The sequence below is a fragment of the Marmota marmota genome, unplaced genomic scaffold, assembly GCF_001458135.2.
Source record: "Marmota marmota marmota unplaced genomic scaffold, marMar, whole genome shotgun sequence".
In the NCBI taxonomy this organism is placed as follows: Eukaryota; Metazoa; Chordata; class Mammalia; order Rodentia; family Sciuridae; genus Marmota; species Marmota marmota.
The window spans coordinates 8,127,848-8,144,383 of NW_026000241.1; the positions used below are offsets into that span (position 1 = coordinate 8,127,848).

The 16,536-nt window shown below is 36.3% G+C and overlaps 1 protein-coding gene across 1 annotated transcript in view; it reads left to right on the forward strand.

Moving 5' to 3' along the window:
* Positions 1-16,536, forward strand: part of Smarcc1 (SWI/SNF related, matrix associated, actin dependent regulator of chromatin subfamily c member 1) — a 140,760-nt gene that overhangs the window by 21,659 nt on the left and 102,565 nt on the right. The window contains exons 6-7 of the mRNA XM_015488913.2: positions 7,274-7,359; positions 16,165-16,246. Of these exons, the coding sequence (XP_015344399.2) occupies positions 7,274-7,359; positions 16,165-16,246 (168 nt within the window). The remainder of the gene's footprint in view (positions 1-7,273; positions 7,360-16,164; positions 16,247-16,536) is intronic.

Consider the following 16,536-nt stretch of genomic DNA (forward strand, 5'->3'; position numbering starts at 1 on the left):
TTTTTTTTTTTTTTTTTTTTTTTTTTTTTAAAGAGAGAGGTGAGAGAGAGAGAGAGAATGAGAATTTTTAATATTTATTTTTTAGTTTTCGGCAGACACAACATCTTTCTTTGTATGTGGTGCTGAAGATTGAACCCAGTGCCTCACAGGTGCTAGGCAAGCACTCTTACCACTGAGCCACAACCCCAGCCCTGAATTTAGTTTTTAATTCATAAGAGGAAACATAAAAATTATACATATTAGTGGAGTTGTGTGGCGTTTTCATACATAGGTACATTGTGTAATGTTTAAATTAAGCTAATTTTTTATGTTCTTTTAGTCATTGTTTACTTTTAAGGTCTTTTTGATTTTGCTGCTATATAATTTGCATTTAACTGTGTCTAGGTGTAGGTTATTTTACATACTATAAGTAACATTTCTTAGTACTGATGTGTTCCTTGAACATAATAATTTATGTCCTTGCCACAAATTTTAAGTTTTATTCTTCTTTCTGTGCTCATATGTCCAATAGCCTGAATGATATTTGTTTTTATTTGATTTTAATTTTATTTGTGTAGGAGTTACATATATCTCAAATGTTTCTATTTTGTATTATCTTTGATCATTTTTATATATTACTGATTTTTATTTTGGGGGGGCAGTATTGAGGATTGAACCCAGGGGCACTTTACCACTGAGCTACATTCCCAGTCCTCTCATTATTTACCTATTTATTTATTTATGTATTTATTTTTGTGGTGCTGGGGATTGAACCCAGGTCCTTGTGCATGCGAGGTGAGCACTCTACCAGCTAAGCTATGTACCCAGCCCTTGTTTATTTTTTTAGTTTGAGACATGTTTTCACTAAGTTCCAGAGGTCTTGATAAGTTGCTGAGACTGGCCTTGAACTTAATATCCTCCAGCCTTAGCCTCCCTGGTTGCTGGGATTACAGGCATGCACTATTGTGCCTGGCTTATACATTACTGATTTTATTTTTTTAGAGAGAGAAAATTTTTTTAATATTTATTTTTTACTTTTCGGTGGACACAACATCTCTATTTTTTTTTTTTTTTAATGTGGTGCTGAGGATCGAACCCAGCGCCCCGCACATGCCTGACACGCGCTACCGCTTGAGCCACATCCCCAGCCCCTACATTACTAATTTTAATAAGCACTTTTTTCCTATTTCCTGAATATTTTGTATTTTGTATCCAACCTTTTTTTTTTTGGTGCCAGGGATTGAACCCAGGGGTGCTTAACTACAATGCCACATCTCAGCCCTTTTTATTTTTTATTTTGAGACAGGGTTTCAGTAAGTTGCTTAGGACCTCAATAAATTACTGAGGCTGGCCTTGAATTTGAATTCCTCCTGCCTTAACCTCCCAAGCTGCTGGGATTACAGGCATGCACCATCATGCCTGGTGGTTGTAATCTTATTATATGTTTTATCTCTTTATAATCACTTAATATTTTGTTTCTGGTTCTTTGAAATTTGGTAATCTTGGTTGAGAGCTAGTTCTTACTTTACTTCAGTTATTTTTATTTGTTTATTTTCTTTGAAATTATGGGAGGCCATTCTCGCACGTGATTTGAGTTACCTCCCTGGCTGGGTGAGAGGTGCTTAGACACAGCGGTGTCAGAGCCTTCCCCATCCTTTCCCAGGCGGCGCCTGGCCACTGACCTGAAGACCCAATCGCTGGCCCTGACCTTGGGATGCTGCCTCCCTTAACCTTCATTGGATGGGATTTTCCCTTGAATTTTTTGTTCCCCAATAAAAGCTCACTCCCTGGAGTGTGCTCCCTCTCTCGCTAGCCTCTTCTCTAAACCTTGCCACCTCATTAGGAGGCTGGAGGCGGGAGCTAGGAGAAGCTGTCTCGGAGCTGGGAATAAAGGTAATGAGAGTCTGTCTCTTTAATTAAAACTCACTAGCAATTACTTAGGCATCGAACCTTCTTTTATGAAGCTTGCGCTGGTCATGTGGCAGATGAAATGAGGTCTGTGTTGCCCAGGCTGGCCTCAATTTTTGCCTGGGCTCAAGCAGTTAGCCTTCTGCTTTACCCTCCCCAATATTCAGCACATGGTGTGTGTCCACTGTACTGGGCTAGGTAGTTAGTTCCTTAAGGTACTTCAGAGGACCTTTACTCTTAGGCATGTCGTTCCTTGGGCATCATCCCAACTTGAAATTTTAAAAAGTAAAATGGAACAGGATCATATTTTTTACCACATAAGATCACTATTTTGACTTTGAATTGTTTTGTTTTTTTCCCTCCTCTTTGATTTTTGCCCCTACAGGTTTGCTTTATTTCTAGGTTTTTTAGCTGCTCATTTAAAATGTCTGGACTAGAGATGTGATTCAGTGGTAACATGCTTGCTTAACATGTGTAAGGCCCTGGACTTGATCCCCAGTATTGCTCAGCCCTCAAAGAAAGTTGATGGAAAGTCAGTTGCCATATATCCAACATTTCTAGTTGTTTGTAGTGGTGAGGTTTTATTGTTATTTAATCTGTCATATGGCTGGAATCAGAAACACTTCTGTCATTTGTAGAATTTTTGTCAGTCTTAAGCATATAAATGGAAATGATATAATTTTTCAGATTTAGTATCTGTTGAGGAATTGACTATAAATTGTATATAGGTGTCTTGTTCTATTCCGTTCAATGTATATTTCTCAGTAGCATGGATCTTAGGTTTTGTTTTGTTTTGGTACTGGGGATTGAATTCAGAGGCATTTTATCACTAAACTAATATCCCCAGTCCTTTTTAATAATTTTTCAATTTTTTTTTTTTTTCAAAGAGAGAGTGAGAGAGAGAGAATTTTTCAATATTTATTTTCTAGTTTTCGGCGGACACAACATCTTCGTTTGTTTGTGGTGCTGAGGATCGAACCTGGGCCCCACGCATGCCAGGCGAGTGCGCCACCACTTGAGCCACATCCCCAGCCCCTAATTTTTCAATTTTTGATGTGCATTTCTCTTATTGCTAGCGATGATGAACATTTTTTCTTTTTTTTTTTTTTTTAAATGCCATNCTTTAAAAAAAAAAAAAAAAGATGTAACTATTCTAAGATTTTATCTCACTACAGTCAGAACAGCAGCTATTATGAATACAAATAACAATAAGTGTTGGTGAGGATGTGGGGAAAAAGGTACACTCATACACTGTTGGTGGGACTGCAAATTGGTGCGGCCAATATGGAAAGCAGTATGGAGATTTGTTGGAAAATTGGGAGTGGAACCACCATTTGACCCGGCTATGTCTCTCCTCAGTCTATACCCAAAGGACTTAAAAATGGCATACTACAGGGACATAGCCACATCCATGTTTATGGCAGCACAATTCACAATAGCTAAACTGTGGAACCAACCTAGATGCCTTTCAGTAGATGAATGGATTAAAAAAAAAAAGTTGGGGGCTGGGGATGTGGCTCAAGCGGTAGCGCGCTCGCCTGGCCTGCGTGCGGCCCAGGTTCGATCCTCAGCACCACATACAAAGATGTTGTGTCCGCCAAAAACTAAAAAAAATAAATATTAAAAAATTAAAAAAAATTGCATATATACACAATGGAATATTACACAGCAATAAAAGAGAATAAAAACATGGCATTTGCAGGTAGCCAATCCCCAAAAACCTAATGCTGAATATTTTTTCTGATTTAACGAGGCTGATTCATAGTGGGGTAGGGAGAGGGAACATGGGAAGAGTAGATGAACTTTAGATAGGAAGGGTAGGGAGGGGAAGGGAGGGGGCATGGGATTAGAAGTTATGGTGGAGTGTGATGGACATAATTATCCAAAGTACACGTATGAAGACATGAATTGATGTGAATATACTTTGTATACAACCAGAGATATGAAAAATTTGTGCTCTATATATGTAATATGAATTGTAATGCATTCCACTGTCATAAGTAAAAAGTTAATAAAAGAATTCAAAGTGGAAAAAAATAATTTGTGAATTTTTTATGTATTTATTTATTTATGTTAAAAACTTTTTTAAATTGTCAGTAGACTTTTATTTATATGTGGTGTTGAATCAAACCCAGCACCTCACATGCTAGGCAAGCACTCTACCACTGAGCTATAACCCCAGCCCTGTATTTATTTTTTAATTTTTTGGGAGGTACCAGGGGTTGAACTCAGGGGCACTCAACCACTGAGCCACATTCCCAGCCCTACTTTGTATTTTATTTAGAGAAGGGGTTTTAGTTGCTTAGAGCCCTGCAGTTGCTGAGGCTGTCTTTGAACTCTTGAGCCTCTCGATCCACTGGGATTACAGCCGTGCCTGGCTTTATTTGTTTTTAATTTTATTTTGTTTATTTATTTATTTTTTATTTGATCTACTTAGTTATACATGAATGCATTTCAATTCCTTGTACGCAAATGGAGCACAACTTTTCATTTCTCTGGTTGTACTGTATTTGTTTTTTAGACAGGGTCTCCCTAAATTGCCTCCAACAGTGTCTTATTCAAATCTGTAATATTTAGCAGAGTGCCTGAAGATGTAGGTACTATAAGAATTTTCTCAAAAATTCAATTATATTGAAGCCACTTAAGAACAGATATAGCTGGGCCATGTCTGTAATCCCAGTAAATTTAGGAGGTTGAAGCAGGAGGATCACAAGTTTGAGCCAGCCTCTGCAATGTAGGGAGGCCTGAAGTAATTTAGGGAGACATGTCTCAATGTAACTCACTGTTAAATTCCCTTTGGATTTTATTCATTTAATTTTAAAATCTCTTTGGAATTCATTTATTCCCTCATTAAAAAAAAAAGGTAACGTTTTATTCTTGTTCATAATTCAGATGAATCAGTTGTTTCAGTGATACAATAGTGATACGCATGTATGGTTTAAAGAGGATATTTAAGCCCATCTAGGTATTCAGAGAAGACTTGTTGAAATGAGTCTCATTCTCTTCTAGTAGACTATTGCTGTAATTTTTTTTTTTGTACTTTATTAGTGAAACAAGTACCTTTGACATATTCATGAGTTTCCCTCTTAAATACTTGTGTATTTTCCCAGCTAAATAACAAGTTGTCAGAGGATAAGAATTGCACTCAAATATTTGATTAGGAATCTGTAATGCAGCTCTTGGGATGTACTAGGTATAGTGTTGGGCAAAAAGTAGGAACTCAAAAACCCATGTATCCAAAAATGACAGGCTATCCAGGCAAACTTGGAGAGTTTATTTATCATCTTATTTGGAGGAGTTCATCTTCATAATTGTTTACATTTTTTATTTTAAAAAGTATCATTGCTGGGCATTTGGTGCACTCCTGTAATCCCAGCGATTTGGGAGCCTGAGGCAGGAGTATCACAAGTTTAAGGCCAGCTTCAGCAGTTTAGCTAGGCCCTAAGAAACTAATCAGAAACCGTCTTAAAATATAAAAGGGGTTAGGATGTAGCTCAGCAGTAGAGTGACCGTGGGTTCAATCCTCAGTACCAAAAAAAAAAAAAAAAAAAAATTTTATTTATTTTTCATTGTAGCAAAATACAACATAAAATCTACCATTTTAATATTCATTTATATTTTTTACAGTGGTGGGGATTGAACTCACACCTTGAGTATGCTAGGCAAGAACTCTACCACTGAGCCACACCCCTAATTCTTCCCTTAGTAATTCATTGGTATTAAGTACATTTATATCATTATACAATCACTATCACCACTGTCCAGCTCTAGAACTTTCTGTGTGTGGTACTACAGATCTAACAACCCAGGTTTACTTTTACCACTGAGCTACATCTCCATCCCAGCCCCTTTTTTATATTTTAATCTTTTATTTTGAGACAGGGTTCTCACTAAGATGCAGAGACTGGGCTTAAACTTTGTTTGCCCAAACTGAAATTCTGTACTCATTAAACAGTAACTGGCATTCCTTCCTCCTCTCTTTTTCTTTCTTTCTTTTTTTTTTTAGTTGTTGTTGGGCTTTTAATTTATTTATTTTTATGTGGTGCTGAGGATTGAACCCAGTGCCTCACACATGTTAGGCAAGTGCTCTACCACTGGGCTACAACCCTAGCCCTCCTTCCTTCTTCTGACCCTGCTTGTTGTCTCTCTTCTTAATGTTCTTCTGAAAAATTTAAAAAAACATGATGAACTTATATTAACATTTCATTTTTTTTTAAAGAATTTTAATATCTATTTCTTAGTTTTTGGCGGACACAACATTTTTTTTTTTTTTTTTTTTTGTATGTGGTGCTGAGGATTGGACCCAGGCTGCACGCATGCCAGGCGAGCGTGCTACCGCTTGAGCCACATCCCCAGTCCAAACTTTCATCTTATTTAGCCTATTTGATGCTCAGTTTATATTCAGTTTTTACTTATATAGAACTCAACATTTGATTTGAGCTATATTTTTATGTTCCATAATATGCAAATCTCAATTTCTCTTTTCTCTCTTTGTTGTTGTGGCTCTGGGAATTGAACCTAAGGCCTCAAACATACTATACAATTGCTCTAGCACTCTGTTACTTCCCCAGCCCCTTTAAAATAGTTTTACTGGTTTTGACTATAAACTTAAATATAGTTTAATGAAAGTTACACTGTTTTGCTTTTCTTTTTTTTTTTTCTCCCTTTCTTTCCCCTGTTCTCTCCTCTTCCCTCCTTTTGATGGAACTCAGGGCCTTCCTTGTATGTATTATTCAAACAACCTAGGTTTACTTTTACCACTGAGCTGCATCTTCAGCCCTCTGCTGTGTTTTAGTGGTTGATAAAATATTATAATTGAGGCACTAGGGAGAGAGCTCAGTGGTAGAATACTTGGTTAGCATGCACAGGGCCAAACAAACTAAACAAACTAAAATCTAAATGAAGAAAAATTGATATACTAATATTTCTTATACAGGAAAATTACTGTTGAGTTTTGTATAACTGGAATTTTATAAATTTAAAAAAATATAAATTCAAAATTTAACACTGCAGTATCTAGTTAATTATTTTTTTCCTTTAGTACAATCATATTTCCTTTTGAAACACTTTATGTCTTTTTTGGGGGGAGGGGGCTTTATTGGTGATCAAACACAGGGCCTCATGCATGCTAATGCGTGTGTGTGTGTGTGTGTGTGTGTATTTTAACTCTTGCTTTCACAGCTCTATTCAAAGAGAAATGTTAATATATAATCTTTTTAAAGTTTACTTTCAGAAAAATGTTATAAATCAGTTTGTTCAAGAAAGCATTTAAGGAGGTTTATTAAACTGACAGTCATTTATATCTTTGAGTTTCTAAAACTTAGAATCCAGACATGAGTAATTTTGTCAGAATCTTTATTTGTAATGTAATTTGTATCATTTTTAGGCAAAATGTTTCATGGATTTCAAAGCTGGAGGCACCTTGTGTCATATTCTCGGGGCTGCTTACAAGTATAAAAACGAACAGGGATGGTAAGTTTTTGTATTTATTTGTATGGCTGGATGTGATATTTAAATTAATGTTTCATTCTGTTCTTTTGATTGATGCTAGAGAATTCTATAAACATTATGATTAAGTGTAAAAGCAAGTTATGTCTTATCAAGAGCCTTATTTTTTTTCCTGAATCCTAGAAAAATACCAAACAACTATTGCATTTATTAGGCAAAAAAAAAAAATTTTTTTTCTGTGTGGTTAGGGATCAACTCAGGTTTTATGCTTGCTAGGCAGCCTACCACCAGGGTATATACCCAGGCCTAAGTTACTCCCTCCCCCCCCATTTTTTCAATATACTTAGACATGATGTTGGGATTTGTTGTTACATATTCATAAGTGCACATAATATAACAATATAATTTGGCCAGTATCATTCCCCAGTATTTTTGCTTTCCTTCTCTTCCTTCCCTCCTTTTCCTCAACTCTACTGATTTCCCTTTGATATTCATGAGACCCTCATCTTTTCTTTGGTATTTTGATGGGAATTGCATTGAATCTGATTATTGCTTTCTGTAGTATGGCTTTTTTTTTTTTTTTTTTGGTACAGGGGATTGAACTCAGGGGTACTCAACCACTAAGCCACATCCCCAGCCCTGTTTGGATTTTATTTGGAGACAGGGTCTCACTGAGTTGCTTAGCACCTCCCTATTGCTCAGGCTGGCTTTGAACTCAAAATACTCCTATCTCAGCCTCCAAAGCCACTGGGATTACAGTCATGCACCACAGCACCCAGCAGAATAGCTATTTTAATAATATTAATTCTGCCTATCCATGGTCATGTAAGGTCTTTATAAGTTGTTTCTTTTTTTTTTAATATTTATTTTTTTAATTGTAGTTGGACACAATACCTTTATTCCATTCATTTAGTTTTATGTGGTACTGAGGATGGAACCCAGGGCCCCGCATGTAGTAGGGAGCACTCTACCTCTGAGCTGTTAGAGCAGGACGCAAGAAGAGACCACTGACTCCAATTAAAATCAAATTAAAGCAAACTTATTTCTACCGGCCGGGCTGCCTTTCCCTCCCAAAATGGCGGGAACAAGACAGCCCCCCAGCTTTCCTGCAGCCCAGCTTTATAGCCCAGAAAGTTACACAAAGGGGGGTTACAGAACTGTGACAAGCATCACACTAATGGTAGTTTACATTTTTTGCTGGCCCCAACATCAGAATTTATGAGGACCATTAGAGCCTCAGAGAGGGTCGTTGTCTGGCCAGGGAAGGCCAATATTTATGAGGTGTCACTAAAGTTTCAGAGAGGGCTGCTATCTGGTCAGAGAGCCAGGCATGGGTGAGTTCAAGGCACGGGCAGGCATTCCAAGCAGGTTCAGAATTTGCAGTAATTTATAGTAAAGCCGAAATTATCTTTTCATGGCTTTGTGGCGAGATGCCCAATTTTAAGAAAAGATCAGGTTGGGTCTATCAGAGCCACAATCCCAGTCCCTCTAAGTTACTTCTTATACATAATTGAATATAGATAACAAATAGGTGTACATTATTAGCAAATTAGAAGGTACACTCACTGTGAATGTTTTAGTGTGTGTTATGAACTTCTAAGGTACATTATATTCAGAGCTAGTAGTTAGCATAGCTGCCACTAAGCTATATCCCCAGCCCAGTTTTAATGACTTCTGGTGGCCTTGGTTTTAGCTATATATGCCAGGGTTTTTTAGCTGCCTTCTTCATACAAAGCTTCTTACTGACTTTGGACACTTCCCCCACACAACTGTTCTCCTGTACTGATATCTATAGCTATTGTTATTCCATAGCTCAAGGGCATTTTTGTTTGCCTAACTGAAGTTTATGTATATGATCATCAGTTGGACTACCTGGTAATTACTGGCACATTTGTAAAGAGACTGCAGATTGATTTAAGTTTTGAAGTACCTAAATATACCCTCCCCCCTTTTTTGGCAATACTGGGGATTGAACACGGGGCTAAGTAAGCACTCTAACGCTAAGTTACATCTCCAGCTCTTTTTAAAAATTTCATTTTGATACAAGGTCTTGCTCTTTCTGACCTCCACCTTGAAATCTTTCTGCACCAGCCCCCTGAGTAACTGGGATTACAGGTATGCACTATCAATCCCTGCTTTGGTGTCTGTCTTTTAAGTTGAGAAGACTTATCTATTGTACTATCATATTTAAAAAACTGCCTCCTGTGGGCTGTGGTTGTGGCTCAGTGGTAGAGTGCTTGCCTAGCATGTGTGAGGCACTGGGTTTAATCCTCAGCACCACATAAAAATAAATAAAATGAAGGTATCCTGTCCATCTACAACTAAAAATATATTTTAAAAAACCTGCCTCCTGTGATCATCTAGCTTTTAAAAATTTTTAAATACTGTAATAAAGATCCAAACCTGTTTTCTTATTCCAGTATTCACACATGTAACTGAATATAATTTTTTTCAACTTATAGTAGACCCCTTTCTTTGCTTATACAGATACCATTTCCAGGCTCTAATTATCTCTGTGCAGTTAATTGCCCTTTTGGAGTGTGACATACTTGACCATCCTCTGGGGATGGTCTCTAGCATTTTTTTTAGCTTGCCATCTTCATTCAAAGCTTCTTACTGATTTTGGTCACTTCCCCCACGCAACTGTTCTCCTATGTTGTTAACTTGCTCCACAGCTCAAGGGCATTTTTGTTTGCCTTATATAAGTTTACTTCTGTATCCCTTTCCCAAGTCTATTCAAGACAACTAACCCTCTCCTGAGATAAGGACTTTAATCACTTCTCATCAGGTCCCACCTCCCATTAGTGTTGCACTAGGATTGTTTCTCATACATGAGCTTTGGGGACACAATCATCACCAAATCATGTTCTAATAGTACTAATTTATAGGTCTAAAAGTGTATTGATGGTGTGCCCTATCCCCTTTTACTAGCCACCAGAGTATTTGTTGGTATTTTATATTTGCTTATGTTTTGATCTTTGCCTGAGATAGTTTAAAAATATTTTGTAATTATGCCCTTCATTTGCATTTTTTTTTTAACATGTTAGATCTTTTTTTTTTTTTCTTTTTTTTTTTTAATATTTATTTCTTTTTTAGTTCTCGGCAGACACAACATCTTTGTTTGTATGTGGTGCTGAGGATCGAACCCGGGCCGCACGCATGTCAGGCACGCATGTCAGGCGAGCGCGCTACCACTTGAGCCACATCCCCAGCCTCCATTTGCATTTCTATGGGCAAGCTCAACCATCTTTTCATATTCTAAAAGGAAAACAACTTAAATATTCTTTTTGGGGGCTGGAGCTGTGGCTCAACTATAAATAAATAAATAAATAAATAAATATTCTTTTTGTTTTTTAAGATTTATTTTTTAGGGTGGCGAGGTGCTGGAGATGGAATCCAGGGCCTTGCATATGATATTAAGGCAAGTACTCTACCACTGAGCTACATTAAAAATCCAGCCTTAAATATTCTTGGTAATTTAAAAATAAAATCTTTCATTGATCTGATTTCTTTCTTTTTTTTTTTTTAGTTGTAGATGGACACAATATATTTATTTATTTTTATGTGGTGCTGAGGATCAAACCCAGGGCCTCATGCATGCGAGGCAAGTGCTCTACCAATAAACTACAACCCCAGCCAGCCCTTGATCTGATTTCTTTATTTAAAATTTTCCTAATACCCATGCATTTTAAATGCTTCTTTTACTTATATAGTATACCGATGATTCTGGAAAGCTTAAGTCTATATTATTAAATCATTATTTAGCAAACCATTTTAGTTAATTATTGTGGAAAACCTATTTACAAAGAATAATACAGTGAATCATCAGTTACCATCATACATTTTTATCTTTACATAATTTCTTTTTTTTCTTCTTTCTTTTTGATACTTGGAATCGAACCCACGGGTATTATACCACTGAGGTACATCGCCAGCCCATCTCTTTTTTATTTTGAGACAGGGTCTTGCTTAGTTGTCCAGGCTATCTCTAAACTTGGATTCTGTTGCCTTAGCCTCCTGTGTAGCTGGAATTATAGTCATGTACCACAGCGCCTGGCTTAAATAATTTCATCTATTAATATTTTGCTAAGGGATGGGGTTGTGGCTCAGTGGTAGTAGGCTTGCCTAGCATGTGTGAGGCACTGGGTTCAATCCTCAGCACCACATAAAAATAAATAAAATGAAGGTATCCTATCCATCTACAACTAAAAATATATTTAAAAAAACCTCAGCACCACATATAAATACAAATAAAGGCCCATCAATAACTAATAAAAATTAAAAAAATATTTTGCTAACTATTTCTGAAAGAGAAATTTTTAGAAATTTTTAAAAAGCATAATAGTGCTATTGTTACCACCATAAGTAAAATTAACAATAATCTTTGAAAAATTATTAGAGTGTTCAAGTTTCCCTAATTTTATCCAGGATGATTTTTATCTTATTTGAGTCTGTCTATAGTCTATTCATTGTGTTTGGTTGCCAAGATTCTTAAGTCTGTAAAAATCTTCAGCCATCTTTCTTTTGGTTCTTTTCCTTCTTGCTTTTTTTTTTTTTTTTTTTTTAATACATACACATACATGTATACATACACACCTTAAAGTTAGCTTATAGGATTGTTCATGTTTGGGATTTTGCAGGAAATCAATTTTAGTGGTCTTCTAAATTTTAGTAAACTGAGGGTTAGATCCAGAGGATTACATTCAGTTGAATTCTTTTTGTAATAGTACTTCATAGATGGTATGGTTTTCCTCCATGAGGAGGTATATAATTTTAGGTTGTTTCTCTTTGTAATGGAAACACGTGGATGTTTAATTTTTAAAGTTGGAAAAGATATGTTTTATAAATTATTCATCCTTAAAGAGTGTTACTTTGTTATTTTCTTGTTAACTGGGATACTTTTTTTCCTTAAGTTGCAAATGGATTTTTTTTTTAAATTTTGTTTATTTATATGTGATGCTAAGGATCGAACCCAGGGCCTCACCATGCCAGGCAAGCACCCTATCACTGAGCCACAACCCCAGTCTTGGAATACTTTTATGAAGAGAAACTTATCAACAATTGGAAAAGCAGAGAAAATTTTTTTTTCTATTAACAGATTCATTTAGTTTTTAATCTTTGTCTACAGATAAATTCATCCAGTCCTATATTAAATGTTTTATGAATACTTTCAGATTATTTCTCAGATTTCTAATGGAGATAATTCCACTCAACCCTATTCTAATATTTTATTAAGGAAGCAGTTTCTTTGAAAATAAATAAGTTCTGTGTAAGTAATCCTATAAGTGATGGCTTCTAGGTATAGTTCTTCTATTAACAAGACCCTGTGAGTGTCATTTTCTTTATGAAGGGGAGATGCTCACATATCACCACCCGCCCCCCCAAGAACCAGTGGGAGGCTGTCGGCTAAAATAGGATTTTCCCACCTGGTTGGGTAATAATCTTTTGTCCTGTAAGAGGAAATTGCTTGGGATCTAACCTACCCTTTCCTTAGAAGTAGTTGTGGAAAGGGGATATTCAAAACTAAACAAGTAGTAAAAGTAAAGTTCTGTGTATAAAATTAAATCAATGTAAAGTTAAAGACAGAGGTCCCTTGTATTTATAATATAATCTTTTTTTTTTTTTTTTTTTTAGTTGTTGATGGACTTTATTGTCTTTATTTTTATGTGGTGCTGAGGATCGAACCCAGTGCCTCATGCATGCGAGGCGAGCACGCCACCACTGAGCCACAACCCCAGCCCCTATAATCTATTTTTAACTCTCTCTTTTTTTTTTAGTTGTAGATGGACACAATACCTTTGTATTTTTTATTAGTACTTTTTAAAGTTATAATTGGACACAATATGTTTATTTTGTTTATTTTAATGTGATGTTGAGGATCAAAGCCAGTGCCTCACATGTGCAAGGCAAAACGCTCTACCACTGAGCTACAACCACAACCCAAAATCTACTTTTAAACCTATGGTAAATATTAAAAGTATCGGGCTGGGGATGTGGCTCAAGTGGTAGCGCGCTCGCCTGGCATGCGTACGGCCCAGGTTCGATCCTCAGCACCACATACAAACAAAGATGCTGTGTCCGCCGAAAACTAAAAAATAAATATTAAAAAAATATATTAAAAGTATCTATTTTTATGCGCTTTTTAAATCCTTTTCTTACTTTCTTAGTTGTAGTTATTTTAGGATACATTTCAGTCTTGCCCTAGTTCATCAATAATAAAGTTGTAATATATTAGTTCTCAATCATAGTAAATATTAATGTATTTAGTAGTTTGCTTATTTAGCCATACTTTCTGCTAGCCACTAGGGCTACATGGGAACATTTTTTAATGAACCTGGTTCTTGTCCCCAAGGCATGTAATGAGTTCTCTTACCAACAAGATTGTTCTCTTATGAGGCTGTAATATCACTGTGCTCAGGATTTTTTAAGAACATGAAAGAAGAAGACAGGAATAGTTTCATAGAAGAAGTGACTCATGGGATGATTTTAGAATGTTAGTGTCAAGCCCATTAAGAGGGTGATATCATGGTGGAAAAGCTATAGAGTTTAGAAAAATTATGTGAGTATTCCCATATAATGGGATCACAGTGGAAAGGGGTGACTCTGATTTGTCAGTTGTGTCAGTTCAAGCATTCTGTGCATCTTTAATTCTTGATAGCTGTGGCTTTCTATTGCATGCCTCTTGTACTTTCTGTGGAAAAAAGAATGGGCACTTGAATTTGCCCTTACGTAGATCATTCATGTCATTGCTGTGTACCTCTTATAGGTACTTTAAAGGTTTGGAATACTTGTAGCTCTCACATGGAATACTTGTAGCTCTCACATGATCACAGATTATGGGATAATTAATTTCTACTCGTGTGTGTGTGTGTGTGTGTTCCTGGGGATTGAACCCAGGGCCTTGTGCATGCGAGGCAAGCACTCTCCCAAATGAGCTAAATCTCTAGTCCTTAATTTCTACTCTTGAACATTACTGTAGCCAGTTAGAAATTTGAAGAACTCTCATCTCTCTATATCATGTATCTTATAAACTGTACTAGAATATCCAAGATGCTTTCCTTGATTGAAAAGAACACAAGACACTGTTGAATTTGAACAACTGAATTTTAAGCACATGTAGATAAACTTTCCTTATTCTTTGTGTGTACATGCTTGTGTGTGCTTGTTTGTAGTACTGGGAATTGATTCAAGGGGCTTTATGCCTCTAAGCTACATCCCTAGCCTTTTTTATTTTATTTTGAGAGGGTCTTGCTCAGTTGCTGGCCTTGAATTTGTGGTCCCTTCTGCCTTAGCTTCCTGAATAGCTGGAATCATAGGCATGCATACTGTACCCAGCACACTTTTTTTATTCTTGAAGGATAGTATGGTGATTCCCTGCCATTGGATCTCAGGATTTCTTTTCTGTATGATGTAAAATATCTTTTTTAAAAAAAATTTTTTTAGTTGTAGTTGGGCACAATGCCCTTATTTTATTCATTTTTATGTGGTGCTGAGGATCAAACCCAGCGCCTTGCACGTGCTAGACGAACACTCTACTGCTGAGCCACAACCCCAGCCCTCTAAAATATCTTTGATTTAAGAAAAATAGAGTACTTCTTTTTCAACTATGGTAGCTTTTATCATCTCTTATTTTCTGGAAAATCACAAAGGTTGTTTATATTTTTTTAAAGAAGAAATGAATGAAAATATGTTTAAAAAGAAAAATAATTTATAAAAAAATTTATAAGAACTATGTACAAGCTACCCTAGATAACATAAAGGTCCATAGGCTGATTGTCGGATGTACTATCTGTTATGACTTTTCCTATTGAAAATTACAGACACTTGAGTTAACATGTTGTAGTCAAAGGATTTTGTTTGTTTTGTTGAAAAGATGATGATGTTTTCAGGCTTTATTTGATCTAGGAACCCTAATGATATTATTAAGACTGTTTCTTCATCTCTCAGTTCTTCCTTCAATCTGGTGGCTTCACTTTCCTTCTCCACCTGGCAACTCTAAGCTGTCACCCTGCAGGGTGGTGTTAGAACAAAGAAGAGGGCTGCTTGTCTCCCTGCCTCCTGAGTAGATCCTTGGATCCATGTGGACCAGATCCATTTGGCTTACCTGCCCATTCCTGATTAGTCAGGCCTTGATCATGTGTGCTGCCTCTGGAAAATGATAAGGAACCCTATCCAATCTATAATCCACAGGGATGGAGTTGTAGAGAAATGGTTCTCAAAAAAAAAAAAAAAAAATTCAGGGTGTTCTGGTTGTATCCCCAGACTGCTCTCATATTTTTATTGACCAGCAGAAAGGCAAATGTGACCTAAACAGTAAATGTCGTCTACTGATGTTGAAGATAAAAGCATCTTCAATAAATGAGAGCTGGATCCTAAATAAACCCTTCCTGTGTAGAAAGCAGGGGATGAGAGTCTAGACCCTTAGCAAAAAAAGAGGAAAAAGTTCTGGGAACTGTGTCAAAGTGTGGTTTGTGATTCCTCCAGAAAAATATCCTAAAACTTTGTTAGCATCTGTTGCCTCTCCATGTTCAAAAATTTAACTATAAATTAGCTTGTCATAGGAACTCTGCCATCAATTCAATTTTGTGCCTGAGTGAATGTCCTTAGTTTCCATTGTGCTAGCCTTTGGTTTAATATGGTTTAATAGCCTTTTCTTTTATGAAAGTATTAATGCTACATTCTTATACTATTAAGAGTATATTAAACATTTTGTAGAATCCTATTTTGGCTACTAAGTCTTTGTAATTTCTTTGCATTGAATTCTAAAATTGAGTTCTCCCTTGTGTTTAAGGAGGGAGACAATCTTCTAATGATTTTCTTCTCTTTTAGGCGGAGATTTGATCTGCAGAATCCATCACGAATGGATCGTAATGTTGAAATGTTTATGAACATTGAGAAAACATTGGTGCAGGTAATTTGGAAAATTAGATTATTATTAAATTTTTTTTTGTTTTATGCTGAGCGCAGTGGCCCATGCCTGTAATCCCAGCAAACCGGGAGGCTGAGATAGTAGGATTGTATGTTCAAGGCCAGCTTCAGCAACTCATTACTGAGGTCCTCAGTAATTTAGTGAGACCCTGTCTCTAAATAAATAAAAAGGGCTGGGGATGTAGTTCAATGATAAAGTGTCTCTGGGTTAAATCTCCAGTACCAAAATAAATAAATAACATGGCATTAAATTTTTTTCTTAAATATAATTTC